Consider the following 26355-nt stretch of genomic DNA (forward strand, 5'->3'; position numbering starts at 1 on the left):
CCCCTAAGACTTCATTTAGCATAAAATAACACTTGAAGTTAAAAATCAAAGTCAATGTATAAAGATTCCTTCTCTAAAAGAGACATGATAGATTAGTCAAATTATGGGGAAAACAATTTTCTGGAGGACAGTCCATTCTGCAAAATAAAAAAAAAACTTGTTGGCTGTATTGTTATAAAGAACTTAGGAAAATTAGAGTCAAGGAGATTCCGACTCAGTATGATTTATGCTGAGCTGGTTTCCCAGTACTAGATGTTGATCGACACTATGTTAATATATACCAAAACGTAATGGGATTTGCTTCTAAAAAATACAAATCTCACTCTGACAGATATTCTTGTTATGTCTTCTCTCACAATCAATCATTTGTGGCTCCTCTGTGACTCACAAAGTTATAGAAAGCTATTTGTCTTGATTCCATTCTGCATCTATAGATTATAAATAAATTTGTCTTTTCAGAGCCTGTTGAAATCAAGGATTTTTCAGTACAACGGGCAAAATATTTTCTTTAGGATTTACAGAGTTAAGATGAAGGTAGGGATGTACTTGTTTGCAATTTAGGTTGCTTGTGACAAGCTTGAAATTTTGTTTTAGGTCATTTTGTGGAATCTAGGTATTTTGATTTAATAAGTACCCATCATATATTTATTAGCACTTGTCATGCACTGGTACCTGTACTAAGTATAAAATATTTTCTCCAAGTTTGAAATGGGAATAGTTCAAGAGTCAAAAAACTTTTACTACAAAGATCGGATAGTAAGTATTTTAGCATCTGTGCCATGCACACTATTGAAGTTGTTGTCATGAGAAAACAGCCATGGGTAACACATAAGTGTGTGGACATGGCTGTTTAAGTTCTGTTAACAGTTTTCTTAGAAATACAAGCATCAGAGCTACTTTTGGCCTATGACTATAGTTTGCTGACCAATGGAAGAGTCAAACATTTCTAATAAATCATACTAATGACTCGCAACTTATTTCAAACTACTTCTGTGATATGTAGCTAATTTTCAAGTCTTTCATCTAATTATCAACAAGTTGTGAGAAAGAGGGATAAAATAATCGTGCCTCTCACCATTTGGACCAACATTTGGACTTCAGATCTGCTTTCTCTTATGAGAAAGTATTGGTTAGCACCATCTCTGTACTAACCCCTAAAAATACCATGTTAACACAGTTCTTTAAAAAATCTCAGCCACGTGTTTTGTGCATTTACGTTCCTATTCCTCTAGACCTTATTATGAAGTATAATTACAATGTACCAATACATGTTTATTAAAAACAATCTTGGAGCCTACTTTTCCAGAAAATGAGGGTCTTAATAATGATTAAATTGGAAGCTGTGTTGAATTTCTATTGTATTATTGGAAGCATCGGGAGAAGGCACATTTACAGACTGATGGCAGGTGGCTGCCTGGCTCTGAACAAGCTGCTCCTCCAGTTGAAAAAGACCTCCCCCTTCCTCAGCAGTGACTCTCGGTTGGTATCCTGAATACAATATATCTTTACCATTTCTGAGTCTCAGTGTTCTCTTCAATCAAATGGGGGCAGAAAATTTTACCCATCTCATAGGGTTATTGTATGGATAAATGCAATGATATAAGGGCCCTTGCCAGAGTCTCTCATTCTATTTCTTCAAAAAAAGGTATCTGTTTTTATTCCTCAGGTAAAAAGGACTAGAGATTTTCATCCTTTCTCTTGCAAAAGTGAAGAGTGCTGATGCAAAATTTGGGTAAGAGAACATTTATTACAAACTTTTTTGATTGATGACCTACCTAATGGTTTTTATCCCAGCACTGGGAATATTTCAGTTTGAATTAGAACATAGGATGTATTTTCTTTAGAATAAATGTTAGGAAAGTTTATGAAATATACCTGAACAGTGGCACTAATGATACTATTCCGTGCATAAAAGCCAAATGACCTATGTAGATCAATCTGATGTTTTATCATTATATCAATGCAAGCATTGACTTATAAATAACATTTTCTAGTGGCTACATATAGAGTCAAAACAACACCACACTTTGAAAATAGGCTACTTATTTGATATATCTACCCTATTAAAATGATACCTGTCCTATTTCAACATTTCATTACCCCCTTCTTGATTTTTCTCCACAATATTATATGGCATGATTTATATAATATGTCTTTATTTATTTTTTCCACCCTGTACCCTAAAATGGTAAACTCCTAGGGCCAGATAATTTTGTCTTTTTTATTTATTTCTATTTCCCAAAATCCAAGTCAGTGCTTGGGATATTCAAACAGGGTTCTAAAGAGTTTTGTGGAATAAATAGGTGAATTAATGGTCATATATATAAGAGAAAGTTTTTTTGTTCAATAGCCCACTCCATCTGCACTTCATCTCTGAGAAACCAGTACTGGGGGCAAATGTGTAAGGACATAGAATGTAGTGTTGTTATTAAAGCCTTTTGAATTAGATTCTGAAATTAGACTCTTAGCTCTTCAGATTTTTGAATGGGTGATTTAGTCCAATGTTGCAAAATCTCAGATCCCTTATCTTTAAAACAGACTGGATAAATTACACCTATATCTTAAGTGAAAATAAGATATTGTGTGACAATCCATTAGCACCAAGCTTGGCACATAGCAGGTGCTCATTAATCTCATGCACTATAATGTTTAATACATGACTGGCACCAATGCAAACAGGACAGACTGTCTTCCAGGTCCCATTGTCAGCAGGAAGACCAGACAGATGAATGGATGCATGATATTGTCTGAAGAATCTAAGCTAGAAAGTTTAAACAGTGATTCTTGAACTGGGACGAGCAGGTTTTGAGGAGGGTCCTAAGAATCACTTGGAATTTCCAAAAGTCTCTATGCTTTAAACTTGGCAATATTGCTTCAGCTTTAGAATTTGTGTTGTGATGTTATTCTGATACTGTTTTGGGAGTGAAGTAAACTTTGATAACAAGTTTTTTAATACCTTCTTAATATATATGTTCGTGATGGCTATAAACACGGCACATATAAAATATTGGCTCATTATTACACAAGAAAGTCGCTACTTGTTTCAAAAGCTTTTTGTGCATTCCATCTCCCCTAACACAACTATGTGCCATTTTACCAAGATGTTTTATATCTAAGTGTAGACAGTTCTATTTCTCTTTAGGGAAACTGTTTTTGAATTTTTTGCTTTCTAATCATCATTCTTTAAGTTGTCTTTGTGACAAATTATTGGTGGTTTTGAAAGATTACTTTATATTCTTCATTTCTATAAAATAACATGACTTGATAACCTTCATTTCTGAGATCATATTAGGCCAGTTTAGCTGGGGCAGAAAGGTGACCTTACTACATGAATAGAATACTAATGCTAAAATCTTGACTCTGTAATGCCTTTGAAGATACAAGAATTATCTAACAGCAGACTTATATTTAGGTATCAATATTTAAAAATTAGTGAAACTCCTTAATGCTACCGAGACCTTCTTAATGATCATTAAAATTTGAGATAATTAATTCTGTCACAGCCCAGAAATTTGTGTCTTTTGACGACCAAAGCATAATAAAGACATAAAATTTTTTTCCCCTGGCACCTCAATATTCATTAAAAAATTAACAAGATTGCTTTCTCTACTTGCAGTGTGGATATTCATGGATATTTGTCTATTTTTAAAACATAGTCACAATGGGAACAATAAGCCTGCTATGATTTAATAACATCTCTGATTAATTCTTCTGAGTGGGTGAAGCTGAGGAGGATCCAGCAACAGATACGGGTGTTCATTAGATTAAAAGCCATGGTCAATAAGAGCAGTCTTCCTCCTGTCTGAATTTTGGATTTTGAGTGGCTGACACAGACTCTTGGAGATTGGAGAGCTCCCTTAAGGAATAAACAAACAACCTGTGTGATGCTGAAGCACTAGAGTGGTGCGTTGACAGAGAAGCCTCCCTGCCCGCCAGGTCTTGGAGAGGCACACACACAATCTCTGCCTGCCTATGAAGGAGGAGTCAAGCATTCTTGATTATTTTGATCCCTGTTTATTAACAGCATGTGCACCTTTTTATAGCACATTCCGCAGATATAAAGTCAGTAGCAAAGTGAAGTCAAACACCAAACACTGTGGGCAAAATGGAGTGTGTTGCTTTTGTCTCAAGGCTAATTGCTTTTTTCCATGTTTCCAGTATTCTTCAAAGATAAAGTGGAAGGAACCAAATATTCAAGTGGAAGGGAAAATCTTCTGCGAATACCAGGCCTATCATCTGGGAATGCCGATAGAGGAGAGAGGCTGCTCAAAATTGTGAAGAAGGAATTATTGGCCATGAGCTGTTCGCAGTGCTTTTGAGTAAGAGATTTATTGAGACACCTGGCTTCTATCGATTTGGAGTCAGGGTTTCAAATAGAACTTTTTAGAAAATGAAGAAATCCCTGCCCTGTGGTAATGCATGCGATCTCATCCAGTCTGGCCCGTTTTCAGATGGTGCATGCCTCAGTGAAGGAGGACAAAGTGCCACTTATGAAATTGTATGAGTGGACATGTCACTCACTGCTGCAGAAAAGAAGCAGCCTTGGGGACAATTCCAGCTAGCTTTCTGTCAATAAAAGGGCTTGTCTAATTATGGTTTACTGGGAAGGAAGCAGTTCAAATAGTGCTGTGTCTGTATAAGAACATATCACTACGGATCTCACTAACATGTACAGGTGGGGGGAGGAGCAAGCAGGTGGGATCCCGAAGGAAACACAGCAAGAGATGTGTGCATGCACGTTTGTATCACTCTGAAGCCCAGTACAAAGTATAATTACAATGCATCAATAAGAATATAAAAAATAAGGAAAGAAATATGGCTTACTGGGAATAGATTTGAGAACTGACCTACTAAAAAGCATTTAGATGTTACGAAGAAATTCAGATCACTTGTCATTTTCTATTTCTCCAGCTCATTTTCTTGAAACATGAATGGAACTTGATGCTGTTATTGTCCTATCCATCACCTACCTCTCCCATTTCCCACAATGCACAGCCAGGCCTCTCTATGCCATCTCTCCCTGCGATCATCCTTGCATTTCCAGCCCATGACTTTCTGTTCAGCCTTACTGAAAAAACAGCCCAGCTTGTGAGAAATCACCACTCTCTGCCCCATAACCTAACTCTGATCTGCAGCCACTATCATCCTTATCTCTTTTCTTCATTTTGTATTTTCTTTTATTCATTTTTATCCATTCACCTAATTGATGCATATTTATTGCACATATGCTTCTATGTGCAAGACACCATGCTAGGTGCTACACATGGATCAGTGAATAAGATGCAGGGAAAAGAGAGATGACCCCCTCTGTGGCCCATCTTGCCTCCTCAGGATCCATACCCCATCAACTTTGAGTCTTACTTTTATATCTATGAAGATTTCCTTCTGCTCTACTAGCTCCTTCTCATCAAGATTGAAAAGCCTTGGGTTTCTTCTACTTCAAGTAAATCCACATAAAACTAGCAAAAGTGCTTTGCCTATTTCCCCGTGTCATTATTGTTCTTTCTTGTAATCAAGCTCGTCTACTATGACTTTCTAGTTCTACCCTCATTCATTATTCAGCAACTTTATGTAATGCAGTTCCCTAAACACTAATGAACTTCTGCACTCACAGAAGTTTCCAATGCCTTTTTGGGCTATTTTTTTCATCAGTCATTGCAGTTACTTTTTCCTAGTGACTGCTCCTAAAAGAGTCTCTTCCTTTGGCTTCTGTGACTCTTCTTGTCCCGATTTTCCTGCTCCTTCTCAGGCTGCTGCTTCTCTTTTTATTTCCTGGGTTGTTCATTCCCTTTTCCCCTAGAACTCTAAACTAACTCAACCATTTCTTTCCTCTAGTGACTGGATCTACTCTGATGTCATCAGCAAACCATCTGTATATTGGTTACTTGGAAATCTCCAGTGCATCTGCTTCTTAGGTCTTCTAAACCTATATTCCTAACTTTTCTTTTGTTAGGAATTCTCAATTAGACTACTGACATTCCAAATAGAACATGGTCAAAACTAAACATGTTTACCCCGGTGAAATCTGCTCCCCTTCACTTATCCTTTTTTAGGTATGTGACACTATTCACTGAGGAATAGCAGTATTTATTATTTCCATGTTCCAGGCACTGTGAAAGATAGTTCATATAGGTCATTGCATTAAATTTTAACAGCCTTTAGAGGAAAATACTATGATTAACATTGTGTTTGCAGATCTGCAAACTAAGACTCAAGGTTATAAATTGACATATTTCATATCACATAGCCAGGAACTAACCCTCATTCTGACCCAAGGAAGTGAGGTTTTAGAATTCAGGAACTCAATGTCATACCACTTGTTCAATAGTTCCGGTGTCTCCTTTGAGTCCTTTCCCTTCACATCTACTCATACCAAGTCTATTGGTTTTATTCCAAATGTGTCAATGTTTTTCTAATCTTGCTGCTAGTTGCTGTATTATGTTAGGCCTTTGCTGGATGGTTTATATTATCTTGTTCATATTACTTCAGTCCTTTTCTAACTAATATCCTCAAGTTTTTTTTTTTTTTTTTTTTTTTTGTGGTACTGGGGGTGGAACCCAGAGGCTTTCTACCTCTGGGCTATGCTCCCAGACCTATTTTCTACTTTTATTTGGAAACAGGGTCTCACTAAGTTGCTGAGAGCCTCACTAAGTAGCTGAGGCTGGCTTCGAACCTGCGCGATCCTCCTGTCTCAGCCTCCCAAGCGCGGGGATTACAAGCATGCGCCACCACGCCTGGCGCAAATGTCCTCAACTTTGGTTCAGTTCTTTGCCTACACCAAAGATGCACTGATCTTTACCAAGCATAGATCTGATTACACAAATTTTCCCTTGTACTTTCCCAATGACTTCATAGCCTTTAGAATCTTGTTAAAACCCCTCAATATACTACATAAAGACCTGATTTCCTGCTCTCTGCTTCTCTCACTAGTCTCATCTTTTGTTGCCCGGCCTTAAGGAGTTACTGGCAGTTCTTTTGACTGATTATATTATTTCTGGACTTTTGGTATTCATCCATATAAGTACACTGCAGAAACTATCTTCTTTCCTTCTTCACCTACAAAATATCTATTAATCTACAAGGCTCAGTTTAGGAGTCCAAGTTTTCAGAAAGCTTTGCTATTTTCTACCTCTCACGAAGCCATCCAAATCCCCGGCCACAAATACGTGCTTTTACTATGATAACACATATTTCTTTATGACTTTATTTATAATTTTTCTTTTTTTATTAGACTTCAGACTTTTTGTGAGAATAAACTCTGTCTTGTTAATTTTTGTGTCTTCGTGCCTAACACAGTGCCTAATGGATACTAGATTTTTAATTAAATCATAGGTACAAATTGGAGAGGAAGGGCAAATCTGCCCTGATTTTGTTATCTGCTCCTCACTTCCTTATTTCACCATTTCAGATAATAATGAGCTAGAAGAGATTGTAACAAGTTAACTAGACCATGAGTAATCCAGGATAGCACCTCCACTGTGCACTGCAGTTGGTTTACACAAAAACATTGATTTGATTGCTCTTAACTTATTCAGAGAGATGTCTAATTGATTCCTAGAAAAATCCCTGGAGATCCATTCTAGTGCTTTCTAATCTCTAGTTAAATACTTCTCCCATAAATTTACCCTGAAGCTGAGCTGACTTCTATCTTTCTTGGTAAGACAGAAAATATATAGGTGCTTTCTTTTCTCTTGTTGTCTTGCACCCAAATTTTATGTCTGCATGATCTCTTAAGCGCTTGCTAAGTAGAATGTTCACTGAGTTAAACCCATCTCAGAAATCATGGCAGGTGTCAGTCCTAAAATTGGGGGTGGGGGTGGGGCTGGCGTCACTTGACTTTAAAATGATCTTTATAAACTCAAGGAGCCCTCTGAATTTACCTTGCCTCTATCCTGACCCTCACAATGGCGCCAGATCTTGCAGTCACTTTCATGCTGTCCTAGCTCAGAAGTTCTGCCTTAAAAAAAGTGTGCTGTATTTTCTCATAGTCATAAACCTCCATGAACTCAAACAACAATGGCTCAGAATGGAGAAGCATACAATGCTTTGCTTACTCGCAGCAGCTGTATAATTATGTTCATGGTAACTTATTCAAAGGGTTGCAGTGTTTACATTATTCATTGTACTACATGTGTGTATTTCTTTGGCCATGTTTTAATTTTCAAAGCTAATTTAATTTGACATTTATGCAAGTTCTTCTCACATACCACCACACAGCTCTCAAGTGTTGTGTTGACTGCAGAGGCCATGACTTCTGTTTGAGATACATCTACTGATTCTTTTAACTGCATTGTCCCTTGCTCTCTGGCTCATTCTTTCTTTCCTTTCTTTGTCAATTGGGAACATCCACTAAAACTCTGTCTTTTTTCTTCTGGCCATGTTCTATGAAGGGAGAATACTCTCCATTTTTAGTAAAGTTTCCCATCCTCCTTTAGCCTCTTAAATCTAACATTTTCTAGACTTCAACCTTCTTGTCCATCTTTCTTTTTAAGTTGAATCCTAGTCATTCCTTCTTTCTTTTATGATTCCAAATGATTCTTGATTTCCAAATCCACATATTGGATGTTGACCACTTCCTTACAATTTAGTATTTTCAACTCCTACATAAAACTCTTCATCTTAAATAGAACATTTCTAACAACAATTCCACCATCTCAGTCTCCTGAAAAAAATTTTAAGCCAGATTTGATTCTCCCATTTTCTTCATTAAAAAAGATATATCTAGGCCTTATTAGTCTAATCTCTTAACATGATGATACTTAACACTACAAGATCCATTATGGACACAAAAATAAATAAGATAATGTTTCGGCAGAATGTGCAATATCGTGGAAGATATAATATTTGATCATATTTTTAACAGCAACATGGTGGACTGGTGAGATAAAAGCACAAATAGAAGAGAAACATCAAACCTGCCAGCGAAGGACAGGAAAGCCTATTCTGCCAGGTGACCTGGTAGGGAATGGATGGGAAGTATTGGCCCAATAAATATCTACACAGTGTTCAAGGCTGGGGGAGTAAGCACACTGGTTATTAGAGGCATGAAAAATTGTAGTATTTAAGGAAACTCTAGAGAATGGGAGCAATGGGTTTGGGGAAGTAATCAGGGAGCAATCATGATTGTCCCAGTGTGCCATGATAATGGCTTGGGATTTCAATGTATATGAAATGAGAATCTTGGAAGACTTCAGGTCCCATAGTGATGGTAGGGCTTGAGTTTTAGATCATTCTAGGAGTATTCTGGAATATGAATCAGAAGAGGAAATTAACAGGCAGGGAGATTAGTCAGCTTCTGCAAGTTTGAGGAGGCAGGGGCTAGCCTCCTTACTTATGGTATAGAGGAAAATTATATGACTGGAATCAAGGCATGAGCCATGGGACGGGCAGGGTGGATATAAAAGAAACTTCAGAGGAAACAACTCTAGGTATAATGACTAAGGAGTGGAGGGAGTTTTAAAATTGGCCCCGAAGGAATAAAATGAGGAAAACAATTATGGTTCTGCAAATAGATACACTGAGATCTGTGAGGGCCCATTTGGAATGGAAACTCCAAGGATGAAGTGGCTGCAATGTACAGAATGTGAATTCCTCTGGCAGTACTCAATAGCTTTATGGAGGAACTGAGAAATCAGTGGGTGTTGGTGACCTTGCGATTGTTTTCCAGGCCTTATTGAGCTAATCTCAGTCTATATGCCCTCCAAATTTATTTCCCATATCTCCCTAAAATGAACATTTGGCCTTATATGCCTAGATTATTCAAACAGAACATGAGTATTTTAATTATTGGCTTTTTCTCCCCTGTTAATGATGCCATAATATTTTCTTCTTTTATGTGCAATAACCTCTCTTCTTTCATCCACTTTAACCTATTACCAAACTGCCACATTTTTTCTTCTTACAAGCTCCAAAATATTTATTTAACTTAATGCCAATCTCTTAAAAAACTTTCTCTTGCCTTTCTGGCTCTCATTATGTAAGATCTAGAGCAGGTGTGCTGGGTTCAAATCCTGGCTTTGCTACAACTAGCTGAGTGAGGTAGAGTAGGTGACAGCATTCCTGAGCCTCCAAGTCCCCTTCTATAATTAGTTTCTGCTTCCTAGGATTTCTGTGCAGTTAGTTCACATAAAAAACTTACCTGGTACACAACACAGGACGTAAAAGAGTCAATAATGTCTACCTTTAATTATGAGTATGACTTGGTATTGTAGTTATTATAGTTCTCTCTGAGCACTTAGTAAGGGCTCAAGAAGCATAAAAAGTATTTACTAGTATTTTATTATTAATGTGCAATTATTAGATACCTGGAACATCCACCTCTATTATAAACTTTGTATTCTCCTTTAAGCAAGAAATACTAGTCTATATTTTTGAAGTTTCATAAACAAGGAGTGATTAAATGATCATTTAATATAATGTATAATTTGTATGCAATAGGTAGGTATTTTTGAGTACTCATTTTATACTAGGCATTTCCTCATCATAACCTGATGAGTATTATTAGTAACCCATTTTACCTATGAACAAACTAAAGCATCAAGAAGTAAAGTAAATTAACCAAGGTTACAGGATTAGATATATCTAATCTATCTAATGGGTTAGATCTGAAATGTTCCCCAAAAGCTCATGTGTTGAAGACTTGGTCCCTAATGCAACAATAATTAAAGGTAGGGACTTTGAGAAGTATTGGATTATGGGGTGCTGATAATCTATGAATTATCTGTGGACTAATCCATACATGAGTTCATAATTGAATAGCCTGTTGGGAGGTGGTGGATACTGTAGGAGGTAGGACCCAATTAGAGGAAATAGGTCTCTGGGGATATGCCCTGGAAGGTATATCTTAACTTTGACCTTTTCTTTACACTATCTTTCTCTGCTTCCTGCACACAAGGGGATGAGCAGCTCTGCTCAGCTATGTCCTTCCACCATGATGCTCTGCCACCCGACACCCCGGAGCTCACATTGACTCTGGAGCTCATGCCTTGCAATGGAATGTATGGCTTATATATATGGGGCCTCTTGGTCTACCTGCATCCTGAGCTGGGAACCTGAACTCAACATCCTGGGAAGGTGTGGAAGTGTCAGGAGTGGGGAGGGCTTTTAGGGAGGAAGAAATTGCCGAGCAAAGTCACAAGGTGTTAACAAGCTTGGCAAGAGTGGGAGGTTGTCGGGTGGCACCCAGATTCTATGAGAAAGGAATACGTATAGTAAGACTGCTCCTCAACTTTTATTCTGTGCCACGCTTGGTCATATCACTGCCCACCCCAAATAAGAAATTGGGATTCTTATTAGGAGTTTCTCTCTTCTTTCTCTACTGAATTAGTTAAGTCCCATTGATTTTGCCTCCTAAATATTTCTCTATTGCCCTCCTTCCTACTATCTCTAAAACCTCTGACTGACTCAAGCCTTCCTGGCTTCTTGCTAGGATTGCAAGATCCTTGTTTCTATCTTCCGGCTTCTGGGATGGTTCCATCATACAGTTAAAGAGCAAAGTTCCCAAGTCAAGTCCCATTTACTACTGTCCTTATGAAAGCCTTAATGGTTCCCCGTTGCTTTAAAATTAAATTTAGATGCCTTTAGACGGCATGCAGGGCTTTCTATAGTCTCACTCTGGGCTCAAATTGGTTACATAAATGACTATTTCTGATGTTTTGAAGGTCTTTGATTTTTATGCTGACCTGGCAAGCGTCTACTTACTCTTCAAGAGCGGGAGTATATCTTAACTCTACGAGAGACTTTCTCTCAAGCCTTTAAATACAGTAAGCAATACCTTTTGTTGCCTTCTCTTCTGCGTACTACCTCCCCTAAGTTTGTGTTTCCCATTTGTTTTTGATGTTAATCTTTTGTATTTTACTGTAATTTCTATAAGACAGTGACCAATATTGATTCTCTACAATAGTGCCTGGCATTAATTGGTGCTCAATAAATATCTATTAAAGAGATAAAGGATCAACAAAGCCAGAAAAATATGATAAAAGGTTAACAGTTCTAGGGCTTTGAAAACCAGCCAGAGGAGGCTGGAGATAGATTTTTATTTTGAAAGATGATGTGTGCAAATAATTTCAGGAAAATTAGTCACATAGGGGCACTTGAATGGAATTACTATCATCTTTATACCTGTACTCATATTGTTTTCTTTCCCCAGGTTGCCATATCTCTGCTTCTCTATCCCTTCTCTCCAAAATAGCTTCCTTACTGGGGAGGTGATTTTGGCTCAAGGGTAGTCAACTAGATTTTATAGAACAAAATGAATTATTATCTGAGTCTGCTATGTCTCTAAGTGAGGCTGTCTTGTGTGGAGAGAGAAATCTTCCTAAAAATTTTTTCTATCTATTAACTGAATCTCAATCATCCTAGTTAGTCGCACTTGGATTGTTTTGGAATGCAAAAGGAATTTATTAAAAGACAAGGAAATTTCAATTAGTATTGGAGAAAGCTATAGTATACACAAACAGTGTTTTTCAGGAAACAGAAGAGAATGCTGAACTTGACTGAGCCCTCAAGCATGCATGCATATATTCTTTATACTTCATAATATATAAAAATCACATTTGAGACATAATCACATAAGCATTAAGTGTGCTAGTTAATACTTAATGATAATCTCTCCATTAAAAAGTATGTGTGGAGGCAGGCATGGTGGTGAATGCTTGTACTCCCAGTACTTGGGAGGCTTGTGTGGTCTGTGGAGCTGGTGTGGTGGCACACAATTGTAATCCCAGTACCTGGGAGGCTGAGACGGGAGGATATGGGTTGGCGGTCAGACTCAGCTATTTAGCAAGGCCCTCTGCAACTTAGTGAGATCTTGTTTCAAAATAAAAAATAAAATATTGAGCTGGGGGTACAGCTCAGAGGTGGAATGCCCCTGGGTTTAATCTCCAGTACCACACAAAAAAGGTGTGTGTAGGGAGGCTTGGCTGGGCATGGTGGTACACACCTATAGTTCTAGTACTTGGGAGGCTGAGACAGGAGGATCACAGGTTCAAGGCAAGCCTCAGCAACTTTGTAAGGCTTTGTTTTAAAATGAAAAGGGTTGGAATTATAGAGATAGAATGCCCCTGGGTTTAATCCCCAGTACCAAAAGGGAGGGGGCTGGATCATCACACTTATTGATTTCTGTACTGTAAATACACAAACCATGGCCAATTTAACTGAATGCAAGGTTGGAAAGAGAGGCTAACAACCTTTCTTTGCAAAGCCTGTTTTTTAAATTTTGTTTTTGTTTTTGTTTTTCATCTGCAACACATCACTGTGCCTATGCATTTTGGGAAGCCTACTGTATGTGAAATTCAGTGCTGAAGGTCCTAGGGATACAAGGTCTTACTCTTAATGATGTTAGTGGGATCAGGAAGACAGGATAGCTAACAATTATGATAAACAGGAATTACCAGATCAAATAGTACTGTGAATGCATAGGAAGAATATATATATATATATATATATATATATATATATATATATATATCCATATGTATTCATATAGAATTATATATTCACATATATTCACATATATATCCATATATGTATATGGCATCCATATATAATTATATGGAGTTTTATTGGAGATTCAGCTATATAAATCTGCCTGAGAATTTCAGAGAAGGCTTGATGGGGTGCATGGGACATTATTTGATTTGAAACTTGAAAGATAATTGGGATTTTGCCAGATGAAGGGTGTTCCAGCTGAGAGAACACAGCGTGTTCAGAGAGCTGCAAATAATTCATTGTTGCTGGAGCATAAAGTGTAAGTTAGTGGAGAGAGTCATGAGAGATGAAGCTGAGAATGCAGGGAAGGGCCAAGATCTTATTTGCTATGGTAAGGAATTTAAACTCTAAGTCTCCAGAGACTCTAAACATGATTTTGATAGTAGCTCTCTGTTAGCGAGATCCCTTAGTCAGCAATGTGCAGAATGATTAGTGGAGGAGAGGAATGAGAAGTGGAGAGGCTGGTGAGGTGTGCACCGAAACAGGGCAGCAAGAAATGGTGACCTAGGACAGTGGCAGCGTGGGTGGAGAGGTGGGTCAGCTACGGAGAATCATTGGTTCTGTCACTAGGACTTGGCGATTACTTAGCTTTGGCAAGAAGATAATAGGATAAAAAGGCACTTAGAAGGGTTCCCTGGGTTCTGGCTTGGGAACATAAGCTGGGGAGGGGGAGAGAAAGAGGTAGAGTGCTATGAAGAACATGATGAGTTTAGCTTTAGATTTATTAGATTGGTGTAATTATATGACATCCAGAAATCAATTGCATATATGAACCAGAAGATTTCTTTTCCTACAGCTATATACTGGAGACTCATAAATGGTAGATGTAAGTCGGGGTATAGAAGAAAGCACCGTATGTCCTCTAACATAGAGCATAGTGGTCTACATGGGATTCTTTGTGTGTGTGAGCAGCACGGAGCTCCCTGAAGAAGAAGGATTTGTCCTCATGAATCCTACAGGCTCCATACCTAAGGGAGTGCTGGGTGCCTTTGGGGCTGTGAATAAATGTTTAATGAAATTGCAGAGGACATCGAATGACTTACTGAGAAATTGTGCTTAATACTCATCCAACTTCAGCTTTATACCTTCCAGCTTTCCTCTGACTCATAAAATAATAAAGTAAAAGCAAGAGACTAAAACTATAGTTACATACCACTCTTCTTCACCTGTTGGGGACTTGGGACATCTGCATATCTGCATTTTGAAGAATTAGGAGTATAAAGTAGCTTTTCATTTTCAAGGTTAACTGATTTTAAGATTTATTTTTATGTGGCCAAATTGAGAATTCTGTAGGAGTTCAGGTTTTCTTTTTTTGTAGGGATATAAGAAAATTTATTTTTCTCTGCTGGTAGAATTATGGCTCAGAGCTGAAAATCTAAAATTGAAAATAAACAAGGTGTGTTCTCCTAAGACAAAAAACACAGAGCACAAAACTGCAGGGGATTATCATTTAGTCAATTTATGGAATATATAAAAATGTATTTTCTTTATTCAGAATGAGAATTGGAAAATGCAAAGATACTCTTTTTTTTTTTTTCATGTGGTATTGAAGATTGAACCCAGGGGCTTTCTACTTCTGTGCTACATCCCCAGCCTTTTTAATATTTTAATTATAAAAGAGGGTCTCTCCAAGTTGCCGAGGGCTACGCTAAGTTGCAGAGGCTGGCTTCAAACCTGCAATCCTCCTGTCTCAGCCTCTCAAATACCAGGAGTAGAGGAGTGTGCCATCACATCCTGCCAAAGCTGCTCTGTAATAATAAAAATAAAATAGCATACTTAACTTTCTGTGTGCTAAGTGACAAAATTGTGCTTTCTCCCTCAATTTAGAGATCTTTATATTATTAAGGATATAATTGAATCTAGACAACTGGAACAAATAAAACAATTTAACATGAACAGTAAGCCTATGAAAACAGCCCCTCTCGTTTAGGTCTGATGCTGAAGAGTGCAGTATTTTACATTGCCTGATAAGGTTAGACAACAGTTAAATTGCTGGGGGAGAAGAATGGTAGTTTGAGCAGAATGTAAGGGGAGTTGGCAGTTGTGTAAGATATAACCTAAAGTGCCTTACACTCCCAAGAACCAGTTCTACTGTCTGACATTCCATCAAGATGCCTCTTTTTCTTTGTGACCTCAAGTTTTTTCTTGTTCAAGATTTCTTCTTTAAAAAGCAAATGGGGAGCAGGGCGTGATGGTGCACGCTTGTGATCCCAGTACTTGGGAGGCTGAGACAGGAGGATCCACAGGTTCAAAGCCAGCCTCAGCTACTGAGTGAGGCTCTCAGCAAATTAGTGAGACCCTGTTTCCAAATAAAGTATAAAATAGGCCTGGGAAGATAGCCCGGAGGTAGAAATGCCCCTGAGTTCCACCCCAATACCACACACACACACACACACACACACACAAAAAAAAGCAAATGGGGCCAGGTGTGGTGCACATGGCTACAATTCCAATATTTGTAGAGGCTGAGATAGGAGGGCTGTAGGTTCAAGGCCAACCTCAGCAATTCAGTGAGGACCTCCACCACTGAGTGAAACTCTGTTTCAAGATAAAAAATAAAATAGGGCTGGGTGCATAGCTAAAAAATGGAATGCTAGTACTAAAAAAAAAAAATGGAAATGATACTGGAGGCAGAGAAAGAAGACAAGACCCAGGGAAGCTGTTATTTGAGGGTCATCTTCTTTCCACAAGAGCAGGTTGTGTGACTGGGGACTGCTGGAGAGAGTGTCAGGACAGCATTTAGAGGGATGGAGGTCACTGGAGGGAGAGAAGAGTAGCTGAGGAGACAGGCAGGAAGAGAGCAAGTAGAAATTCTGCCTGATGTCTCTCATTTGATTCCAGCAGCAGCTCTATGAGGTACTTGTTTTATCCACGTTAGTGATGAGAAAACAAAGGCTCAGAGAACTGGAGTCCATCTTAATCACGTTCTTTTACTCTGTATGTTCTAAGAATATTGATTTTAACATTTTTGTGGAACAACACAGGAAATAAATTTATATATGCACTTTTACTGTAAATTTTTTAAAAGAAGTGACCCAGCAAAAACATTAAAAAAAAAAAAAAAGGAACATAAAAGCCGGGCGTGGTGGCACACGCTTGTAATCCCCGCACTTGGGAGGCTGAGACAGGAGGATCGCATGGGGTCGAAGGCAGCCTCAGCTATTTAGCGAGGCTCTCAGCTACTTAGTGAGATCCTGTTTTCAAATAAAATATAAAATAGGCCTGGAGTATAGCCCGGAGGTAGAAAGGCCCTGTGTTATATCCCCAGTACCACACACACACACACAAAAATAAATAAATAAATAAATAAAAGAAAGAAAGAAAAGGAACATAAGAAATTGATCATTATTTGGTCTTTGGGAGGAAGGGTAAGGGGTGCCTCTTTTCTTATTTCTAGTTTCCTGTGTTTTCCATAACATGCATGATGCATGATTGCTTCTATTCCATCATTGTCATCGTCATCCTTCACATCAAAAGTTATGCATTGCTTTAGAAAGAAAAGTTGCTTCTGCTTTGTGGGCTACCAACATTCTTTCTAGTAGGATAGAAGAATTTTAAGCATTTTATAGAAACAAAGATAGATATTTTAAAGATTATTAGTCAAATAAAACCCATAATAAAAATTTTTCCCATAAACTCTTGCTGATAGAGAAACTGTGTAACTGTTTATCAGTTATATTGTAAGAAGAAAAAGGATGTTAGAGAGACCCCACTGAAAGTAAAACTGGTAACCCTGTCTTTAAAACAATAGGCATATACATATATCTAATGGAAAGAAAATGTTTGAACTGACTTTATTTGTTATATTATAGCCCTTTTCCAAGAGTATTCTGTGCTTCCAAAACACCAAAAGAGTCAATCAATTATGTAAACATACACAGTCAATGATGAAGTTTTATCTAAATAATGCTGATTCAACTGAGGGAATATTTTGGCATTGTGTAGATGGAGCTGAAATATAAAAATGTAATAATTTCAACCATGCCTCTTCAAAATCAGAACAACTTATTGTAAAGCAAAGGATTTAGTCATGCAGATAATTCTTTTCTCTATATGATTCAAATCATAAATGGAAATAATACATTTCATTAAATTTGCCCAATATTAAGATAGTTTCCTAAAACATAACTAAATCTACAAACAAAAGAGAAAAAGAGTCTGATCTGCATTTTCCATATAGGGGATATAAATTAAAAATAAATACTCAAATAAAAACACATTTCTCCTTTACAGAAAAACGTTTCTTTATCTCCTTTTTAAAATGTAATTCCTCTAGCGACACACACTTGGCTTTAATAACTTGGTTAGAAAGACCTAACCTAGATGAGTATTTATTAAACTGTAATTTAAACTTGCCTTAAGAATCAGAGAAACATATTAAAATAAAAGTTTTTGGGTTATAAAAGGTGTTGGTCTGAACTTTATGAAGATTTAATAAAAGAGCTGTTTCAGAAAAGGAAATAAAACAGAGTATAGGCCACCACTAATTTTGGTAAATCTGTCTTCCCTTCATCACTTTCATTCCCATTAGCATTCTTCCAAAAGTAGGAGCCTGAGGCCATACTGAATTGCCCTCTCTTCATCACATTATACCCATTCTTTCTTTGAAACGTTTCTCTTGTTTATAGCTTATTTTAAATTCTCCTAGTAGAGGATTTTACTATCTTAGGCCAGCATCACTACCAGCAGCTTCTACAGAGGTCTTCCTGCCACCAGTCTCTTAACCTTCAATTTTGCCTTGGTCTAGACATCAGACTCTTAACCTTCAATTTTGCCTTGGTCTAGACATCAGATTCTCATACCCCAAACCATCTTCATCATTGCTGCTCCTTGCTCACTATTACCTTTTTCTAAATTATTTCTGCATTAAATTCTGACTCCCTTTTCAGCCTTTTCAGCCTGATAGTTGGGTTCCTTTATTCTCTCTCTCTCTCTCTCTCTCTCTCTCTCTCTCTCTCTCTCTCTCTCTCTCTTTTACACACACATACACACACACACACACACACACATTCTTATATTTTTACTATCCTTTCAAATATATTATTTAAGTGAACCAAGTCAAATTATTCTATGAAAACCCTTTTCTAGGTGCACTCTTTCCAATCCCACACCATTTTGATCCCAGCCACCATTTCTTATCTTTTCTGTAGAGTGCGGCCTCACTTATCAAATTAGCCTTATCCTTCCAGAGCCTTCTCAAATGTCATATCTTATGAAGACTTCTTTGATCCCTCTAGTCCCATAATTTCTCTTTTTTATTCTCCGAGCCTCCATTTCATCTACAATATAGATGGAATTACATGATATAGCAATCCATGTTTCTCAGTGAGAGTGTTACTGGCCATTGCAGTGGGCACTTGATCAATGAGCAGGGCTGTCTTGTACATTGTAGGGAATTTGGTATCCCTCACTCTGAGGTGCTGACCGGGTTCTTATTGTGAATGCCCCAAATGTGTTAGATACACTTTCAAATACTCCAAAAAGCTTCTTAGAGAAGCTACCACACCATGAACACATCTGTTCAACAAATAATCTTTTTAATAAGGGTGAACAAATCTGTGGTCCCTGCATAATTGCCAGTGTATTTAAAGAACTAGAAAGGGACTTAATTAGCATGCAAGTAATCACCACTCCACTTTAGGTGTGTTCTATGGAGTATTTCATTGGCCTCTCACACGGATCCTGGTGTTTATCTTGTTTATAGATGAAGAAACTAAAGCTCACAATGTTCTATTTATTCAAGGGCATATATCTTGACTAGAACCATGGCATTTAAGTCTGAGGTTGTTTGGGGCCAAGTGCTTTTCTTTTTCTTCTTATCACACAGTCTCTATAACGATGGTGTATCTGCAACAGCTTTGAAATAAGAGCGTGAACATGTAACATAATTAGCCATTTAAAGTACATTATTAATGTTTCTAGGTACTAATGGCTGTAATTGAAAGAAAATACATTAGCCCAGACAAATACTTTTTTAGAATTTATAACAAGAATATAAATTGCAGTCTAATGAATGAATTTACTCACTGACCTTCCTAGCTGCAGATATTAACCCATGTTTGGTCTCTAATTGAGAGGTGCATATTCTTTGCTCTCTATTGTATTTGTTAATGCCTGTCTTGGCAGATGGTCAACAGATGTCTCTACATTTTCATTAATTAAGTTTTGGGTAATAGATAGCTAATTGTATTGGGTAGCACTGCTAGATCCGAAGCAATTGAAATCTAAAGACTAGCAATAGTTGCTCTTTCTCCCCTCTGTCACCTAGGTATCCTAATAAGGAATGTTATATCAGTCAAGTATTGCAGTATCATTTAAAAGGCTGCCCAAGTTTCTTTTTAGCTACAGTAATTATTCATTTTGTGCATATCTAAAATCTTATATTTTTAGTAGTTTATTTCCCTGTGTGCCCATATATATGCCCAGTTGCCCAGTTATAATTCTTCATATATCAGCCATTCTAGAGTTTAGGAAGTAATAGTGTGGATAACCCAAATGCATACTTTAAAAAGTACTCTCAGGTTCTATTTAGGCACAGAATAAACTATTTCTGGCAGGAGAGAAAGGAGAGAGAGAGAGAGAGAGAGAGAGAGAGAGAGAGAGAGAGAGAGAGAGAGAGAGAGAGAAATGATTATGAATATGAATTCAAGACATTTGAAAAAACCAGTATTGTTGATTTCAAGTGCTTTTCTTTTAGCTATGATAGTAAATACTATCTCTTTCTTTTGCTCAACAAAGAAGGAAAAGGAGCTGAGAACTAAATTCATAAGTAGTTTAGAACAATTATAAAACACCTGTATAAATACAGATAGATACTTACATGATATAAAACATTTTATTCTTACATTATCTTGTAAATAATACTTCCTGTAATAAAGTTGTATTTCATTTGCTAACAAAACCACTATTCAACTGTAAGTATATGGACATTCAAGTTATCTAAAAGCATAAAGGAATTCTTAGTTATGCTTATCTGGTAAAACAGACATTTACAAAACTAACCACTATAATCAATTGAGTTTGATGTTGGCTCTTATTAGAACACTTGCTGAGTGAAATGAATTTTCAGCTTTTCTATGCTGAGATATTTTATAGGGAGCTAGAGGAGAGGGAAGAGAATCTTTACCCACAAAGACCAAAAACAACAACAACAACAAAAAGTCCAAATGCCTCTTTCAGTTATGTGTCTCAGTTGTGAATAACTATAAAATGGCAAGAAAAGTTTTATATTTTGGCTCACCTATTTTTAAACTATCTTTTTAACTCTATAGCATCATAGAATTCTTAAAGATGGTCCTTTATCATGCAATAGAGTGTTTTTTTCTGTATAAGTCAGAAATGGGCTGAATACTCTGATAACATTTCCAGGGAGGCACAAGTATTTTGAAGGTCGATTTCTAAAGTTTCTGTTTATAGTGCCTTCAATCTTAATAGCACCTGAACTGATAGCTGCTGATGGGCTATCAAAAATTTCCCATCTATTTTTAGATATCCAGTTGCTTTAGAAATAGATTTAATATGTAAAACAGAAGCTTACACTGTTAAACATTTTGCATGATTGTGTTTTGGTTTCCCATTAGCTAAGTAGGGCAAAGATGATCCCATCTCACAAGGAACCTTATTCCACATTTCCTCAATTAACTTGGACACTCAGCTTTGCTTACCTGCTTTCTTGAAGACACTGTGCTGTTGAAACATCTATTGGAGGTATTTAAATTCAAATTCTTGTTTTGATGGGTAGAGTCATTTTTCCATGTTTTAGAGTTCTCTTTAGGGTCTGAAGGAATAGGATTTAAGAAGAGGATTCGAGCTATGAATCCATAGAGGACGGTGGCCAGGATCATTGGCACAACATAAAAGACACCAAAGTCCATTAGGTAAATAGGTGAGTAGTAATTCCTGGAGATCTTGTAGCCACAGGACACCACAATAGCATCTTTGTAGGTGCTAATATTGAGATCCAGCAAGAAGAACCAGAGCATACAGTAAATGGATGTGAAAGCCCAGACAAAGATGATGATCTTTTTGGCTCTGGAAAATGTGCAGAGAAACTGGGCTTTGATGGGGTGACAGATCGCTATGTACCTCTCAATGGTGAAGGCTGTTATTGAACAAGAGGATGCATTAATTCCCAAGTACTGGAGGTAAGTAATACAGAGGCATCCAACATAGCCATACACCCAGGAACCATAGATGCTGTCTGTTATGTTGGGGAGGCCCGCGGCTACCAGGACCATGAGGTCGGCCACTGCCAGACTCACCAGGTAGCAGTTCGTGGGGGTCCTCATATGCTTGGTTCTCATGACCACCAGGACTACCATGATGTTGCCCACGATGCCCAAACCACAAATAACGAGCACGAGCGAAATGGTGACCACTTGGTATTCTAGGGTCACCGCTGCTCGTGGCTGGAGCTGGGTTTGGTTCAGTTCATTGATTGTCTCATTCTCCATCTTTAGTGGCTTGAAGTTTCTTTGAAACGCTGACTTCTTAAAACATCTTCTTTCCAATGTCCACCTTTATCACAGCAGTTTTTTCCCCTGTGAAATGTTATATATTTATTCACAGTGTCACCATTTCTGCACAAATGCCAGTCACTCAAAGGTAACTCTCCTTTCCTCTCCTGCCACCTTGTTCTCCCACAACAGTCGGGCTCCTGTGCACTTCTGAAAACTTCTTTTATTGCAACTCTAGTGCAGGCTGGAGCTTACATTTTGACCAGTGTACAATAAAAGAGACCAGTTTCCTCTTAATGGAGAAAAATGCTTAAGAACAGAGAAACACAAAAAGCTCCCCGTTTTGAAATAGTGCCCACATGAAAGAAAAAAAACTAAACAATATGTGCTAGCCAAAAAAATAGATTCAACGAAACCTCTCAGATGCTTGAGAAAAGTATAATACAGAAGAAAAGGACATGGGGTGAGGGGTACACAAAGAGGCTCAGGGGTCAAGCTTGGTGAGAATTCAGCTGTTGCCTCTGCTCTCAGAAGGTGCGATCTCTTTGGTAGAGACAGCAAGCCTTTGGGACTACATTTCCCTTATTCCCTGTGCCCCATACCCAGTAGAGAACAAATTCTTCTCTTACCTTTTCCTCTGTCACACTGCCTGCTTCTCTGTAGATAAAGTAGAAATAGATCCAAGTTTCCAATCCTGCAGAAAAGCTCCCTACTCTGTTTGACGGGGAGACCCACTTCTTCGCAGCACTCAGTCCTCAGAACTGCAGATCCTCCAAACCTTCGCAGCCCTTTTCAACTCATGACAGACCATACAGCCGCCGCAGCAGCAGAGGCAGCCGCAGGAGCAGCAGCCAGGCTGTCAAATCATAGATCGTCCCTTAATGAGAGCACACACCACTCTCTCTCTTCTTCTCTCTCTCTCTCTCTCTCTCTCTCTCTCTCTCTCTCTCTCTCTCTCTCTCTCTCTCTCACACACACACACACACACACACTCTCACTCACAAGAGCCAGTCACCAGTCAGTCCTGGCTGATTCATAATCTTCTCTTGAAGGAGTTACTTTTACATATGTGGATGGTACAATCCTCAGTGGGGAAGTCTGAAATCACAAAGGGTCCAGAAGCAGCTGGTCTCACAGTTGCCGAGAGTCCAAGTTCTGCCAGGTCTCTGGTACCTGAGGTGCCCTGAAATACATTTCGATTCTTAACTTGACAAGATTTGGCGATCGCAAAAAACCTCAGTCTGGACACAACCCTTGAAGCTTGAAATGATCTGTCTCAGCTGAAATCAACTTCTGTTTCTACTATGAAAACCCGGACTCTTTATCCAGTGAAGCAGAACAATCAGCTCCCTCCTCTCATATGATATAAATGGGAAATGAGTTAAAATTGAGTCTAAATCATTTTATCTGTGGTCTCCTGAGGCTTATAAAAATTACTATTTAAAAGAATGAGTTAAGAACATCACTTGAAAACTGCATAGGACCTGTGAAGTTTGCCTTTCAACTCTGATGCTTGGACTGCTTCCAGAGTTTCTCTCCTCTCGCCCATCCTCTGGGTTGCCCTGCAGTAGTTTGTCTCCATTTATGCCTAGATGGAAACTTGTCTAGGGGAGTTCTAGCTCCCGCCACTCAAGTGCCACACATCTGAAATGAAATATTCTAGATCCATTTTTTTGATGCTGAAGTTCAGAAAAATCTGTCTCTCTCCTTTGGATATCAACTGAACATACCAAATGCTAATTTGTGCCTACTTTTAACTGAAAATGAAAAAAAAAAACCTTAAATTTAATTAATTCCGTGTATAGTGAACGAATTCAGTAAAAGTATACTAAACTTTTAAAGGTTCTGATAGTCTTCCTTCTTGAAGATCTCAATACAAGAATCTATTTTAAACAGACCAGACCCACCAGGTGTGGTGACACATGCTTGTAATCACATGCTTGTAATCCCAGTATCTGGGAGGCCGAGAGAGGAGCATCCGGGTTCGCAGCCAACCTCAGGTACTTAGTGAAGCCCTCTGCAAGTTAGTGAGACCCTGTTTTAAAATAAAGAAAAAGAGCCGGGCGTGGTGGCGCACGCTTGTAATCCCAGCATTCAGGAGGCTGAGACTGGAGGATCGTGGTTCGCCGACAGCCTCAGCTACTTAGTGAGGCCCTCCGCAACTCAGTGAGACCCGGTTTCAAAATAAAGAATAAAAAATAGGGCAGGGGGTGTAGCTCGGAGATCAAATGCCCCTGGGTTCCATCCCCAGACCCATAAAAAAATAAAATAAAATAAAATAAAATAAAGAAAAAAAAAAAAAGCAGGGCATGGTGGCGCACGCTTGTAGTCCCCCCCCCCCCCCCCCGCTTGGGAGGCGGAGACAGGAGGATCGCGCAGTTTCGAAGCACTAGTTCAAGAGACTCTGTTTCAAAAAAAAAAAAAGTATAAAATAAGTCTGGGAGTGTAGCCAGGAGGTAGAAGGGCCTCAGGAACCCCAGTCCCACTAGATAAATAAGTAAATAAATAAATAAATAAATAAATAAATAAAATGAGCTGCCGGTGTAGCTCGAAGGTAGAATGCCCCTGGGTTCAATCCCACCACACACACACACACACACACACACACACACACACACACACACACACACAGAGGACCACGAGAGTTTAAAAATACATGTTGAGCTGGGCTTGGTGGCAGGCACTTGTAATCCCAGTACTTAAGAGACTGAGACAGGAGGATTGCGCAGGTTCGAATGAAGCTAGTCCAGCTACTTAGTGAGGCTATCTGCAACTTAACAAGATCCGGTTTCCAAATAAAAATATAAAATAGGTCTGGGAGTATACCTGGAGGTAGAAAGCCCCTGGGTTCCGCCTCCAGTACAAAAAAAAAAAAAAAGAAAAAAAAGAAATATTACATGTTGAAAGCCAGATGACAGAGACAAAGGTGAATCTCTGGGTCATACTAAGTGACTTTCCCCTCTGAATCACTGAGAGTTCCCTGAGTACCAATTTTTCTTTCCAAATCACCTGTGGGCAAAAATTTAGTGACCCATACAGCAGCCACAGTCAGACTTCAGGTGTGTATTGTTTAGCCTGCACGAGGCAGGCCCAAGTATGCTTTAAATAAGTAGATCATTTTTATCTTTTCAAAATTGAGAAACATATTAAATTGGAGTTTTCTTATAAAAAAATTTTGAAAGATCAGGCCCCACAGCTCTGCACAGCGCAGCGCTGAGGCTGAATAGTGGCTGTGGGTGAGAGGTGCTGGGGTTGTTGGTAGAGAAGGTGCCCTCTCTTGCCTTTTTCACAACACACTACTTCTCTCTTCTCTGTCACACGTGCCAGCTTCACTCTGTCCTCACACATACCTGTCCCAGTTGCCATTTGATTTTCAGACCTTGTAGTATACCCAAATTCTGGAGGATATCAGTCAAATGTAAAGTCCTTTATTCTGAGTAGACTTTTTTTTGCCAGAACTTTTGTTTGCTCGTCTAGCTGGAAAACCCTTGACCACTGACCCTGACCTAGAAAACAGACATTACTCTGAATGGTTTCTTGCCTAGTTCTCTGTTTAGAATGAAACATGCTTTTTATGATGAAGACATTACGTCCCTACCCACCTCAACCCTACCACCTCTGACTCAAATGTTTCTCGGAAAGCCCTGCTGCGTAAAGCACATCTTCCCTCTCCTTCTCTCGAGCAATTCTCAGCCTCCAGGCTCCTAACTAGTGTGAGAAGAGTTGAAGGTGTACGATGCTGCTTCTTCTCTGAATTCCACTTCTGTTCTGCTTTGCATCTTTGATTATTAACATCCTTCATCATGTCTATTCTAAGCTAATATTATGTGTCTCTTTTTTTGTGTGGTACTGGGAATAGAACCCAGAGGCATTGTACCTCCAAGATACACCCCAGCCCTATTTTTTAATCTTAAATTTTTTTTTTCTTTGAAACAGGGTCTCACTGAATTTTGAAAGGCTTCGCTAAGTAGCTGAGGATGTCCATGAACAACGATCCTCTGGGCTCAGCCTCCATATGCTGGGATTACAAGCATGTGCCACCATGCCTGCCTTTATGTGTCTCTATTTTTTTTCCCATGGATAATTGTTAGCACCAGTGCCGTACTAGGCACTAGCACACACAATTTCATTTTGACCTTCAAGTCGATCACCATCATGGAAAGAGCAGACATGTAGAAATTACAATGAAGTGTGGACTGAAAATGTGTGCTTAGAGGGTCTGGTTATGAAGGGAGGCACATGTGGGGGGTGGGGACAAGAACTGAGGGATCAGGGAGGACTCCCAAGGCAAGGTATCATTTGAGGACATTCTTGAAGAAAAACACAACTCACTTTTGTTTTTCTTATTTTATTTATTTTTGGTACCTGAGGTTGAAACCAGAGGCATTCTCTCAGCTACACTCCCAGACCT

The 26355-nt window shown here is 38.5% G+C and overlaps 1 protein-coding gene across 1 annotated transcript in view; it reads right to left on the reverse strand.

Annotated features, from left to right (window-relative positions):
- Positions 1-21947, reverse strand: part of TRHR (thyrotropin releasing hormone receptor) — a gene marked incomplete at its 3' end in the record, with an annotated part of 35044 nt that extends 13097 nt beyond the window's left edge. Inside the window, exon 1 of the mRNA XM_080695146.1 lies at positions 21153-21947. Within this exon, the coding sequence (XP_080551272.1) occupies positions 21153-21941 (789 nt within the window). The 5' untranslated portion in view covers positions 21942-21947. The remainder of the gene's footprint in view (positions 1-21152) is intronic.
- Positions 21948-26355: the final 4408 nt, after the last annotated feature.

This window comes from Muscardinus avellanarius, assembly GCF_963383645.1.
Source record: "Muscardinus avellanarius genome assembly, chromosome: 4".
NCBI lineage: Eukaryota > Metazoa > Chordata > Mammalia > Rodentia > Gliridae > Muscardinus > Muscardinus avellanarius.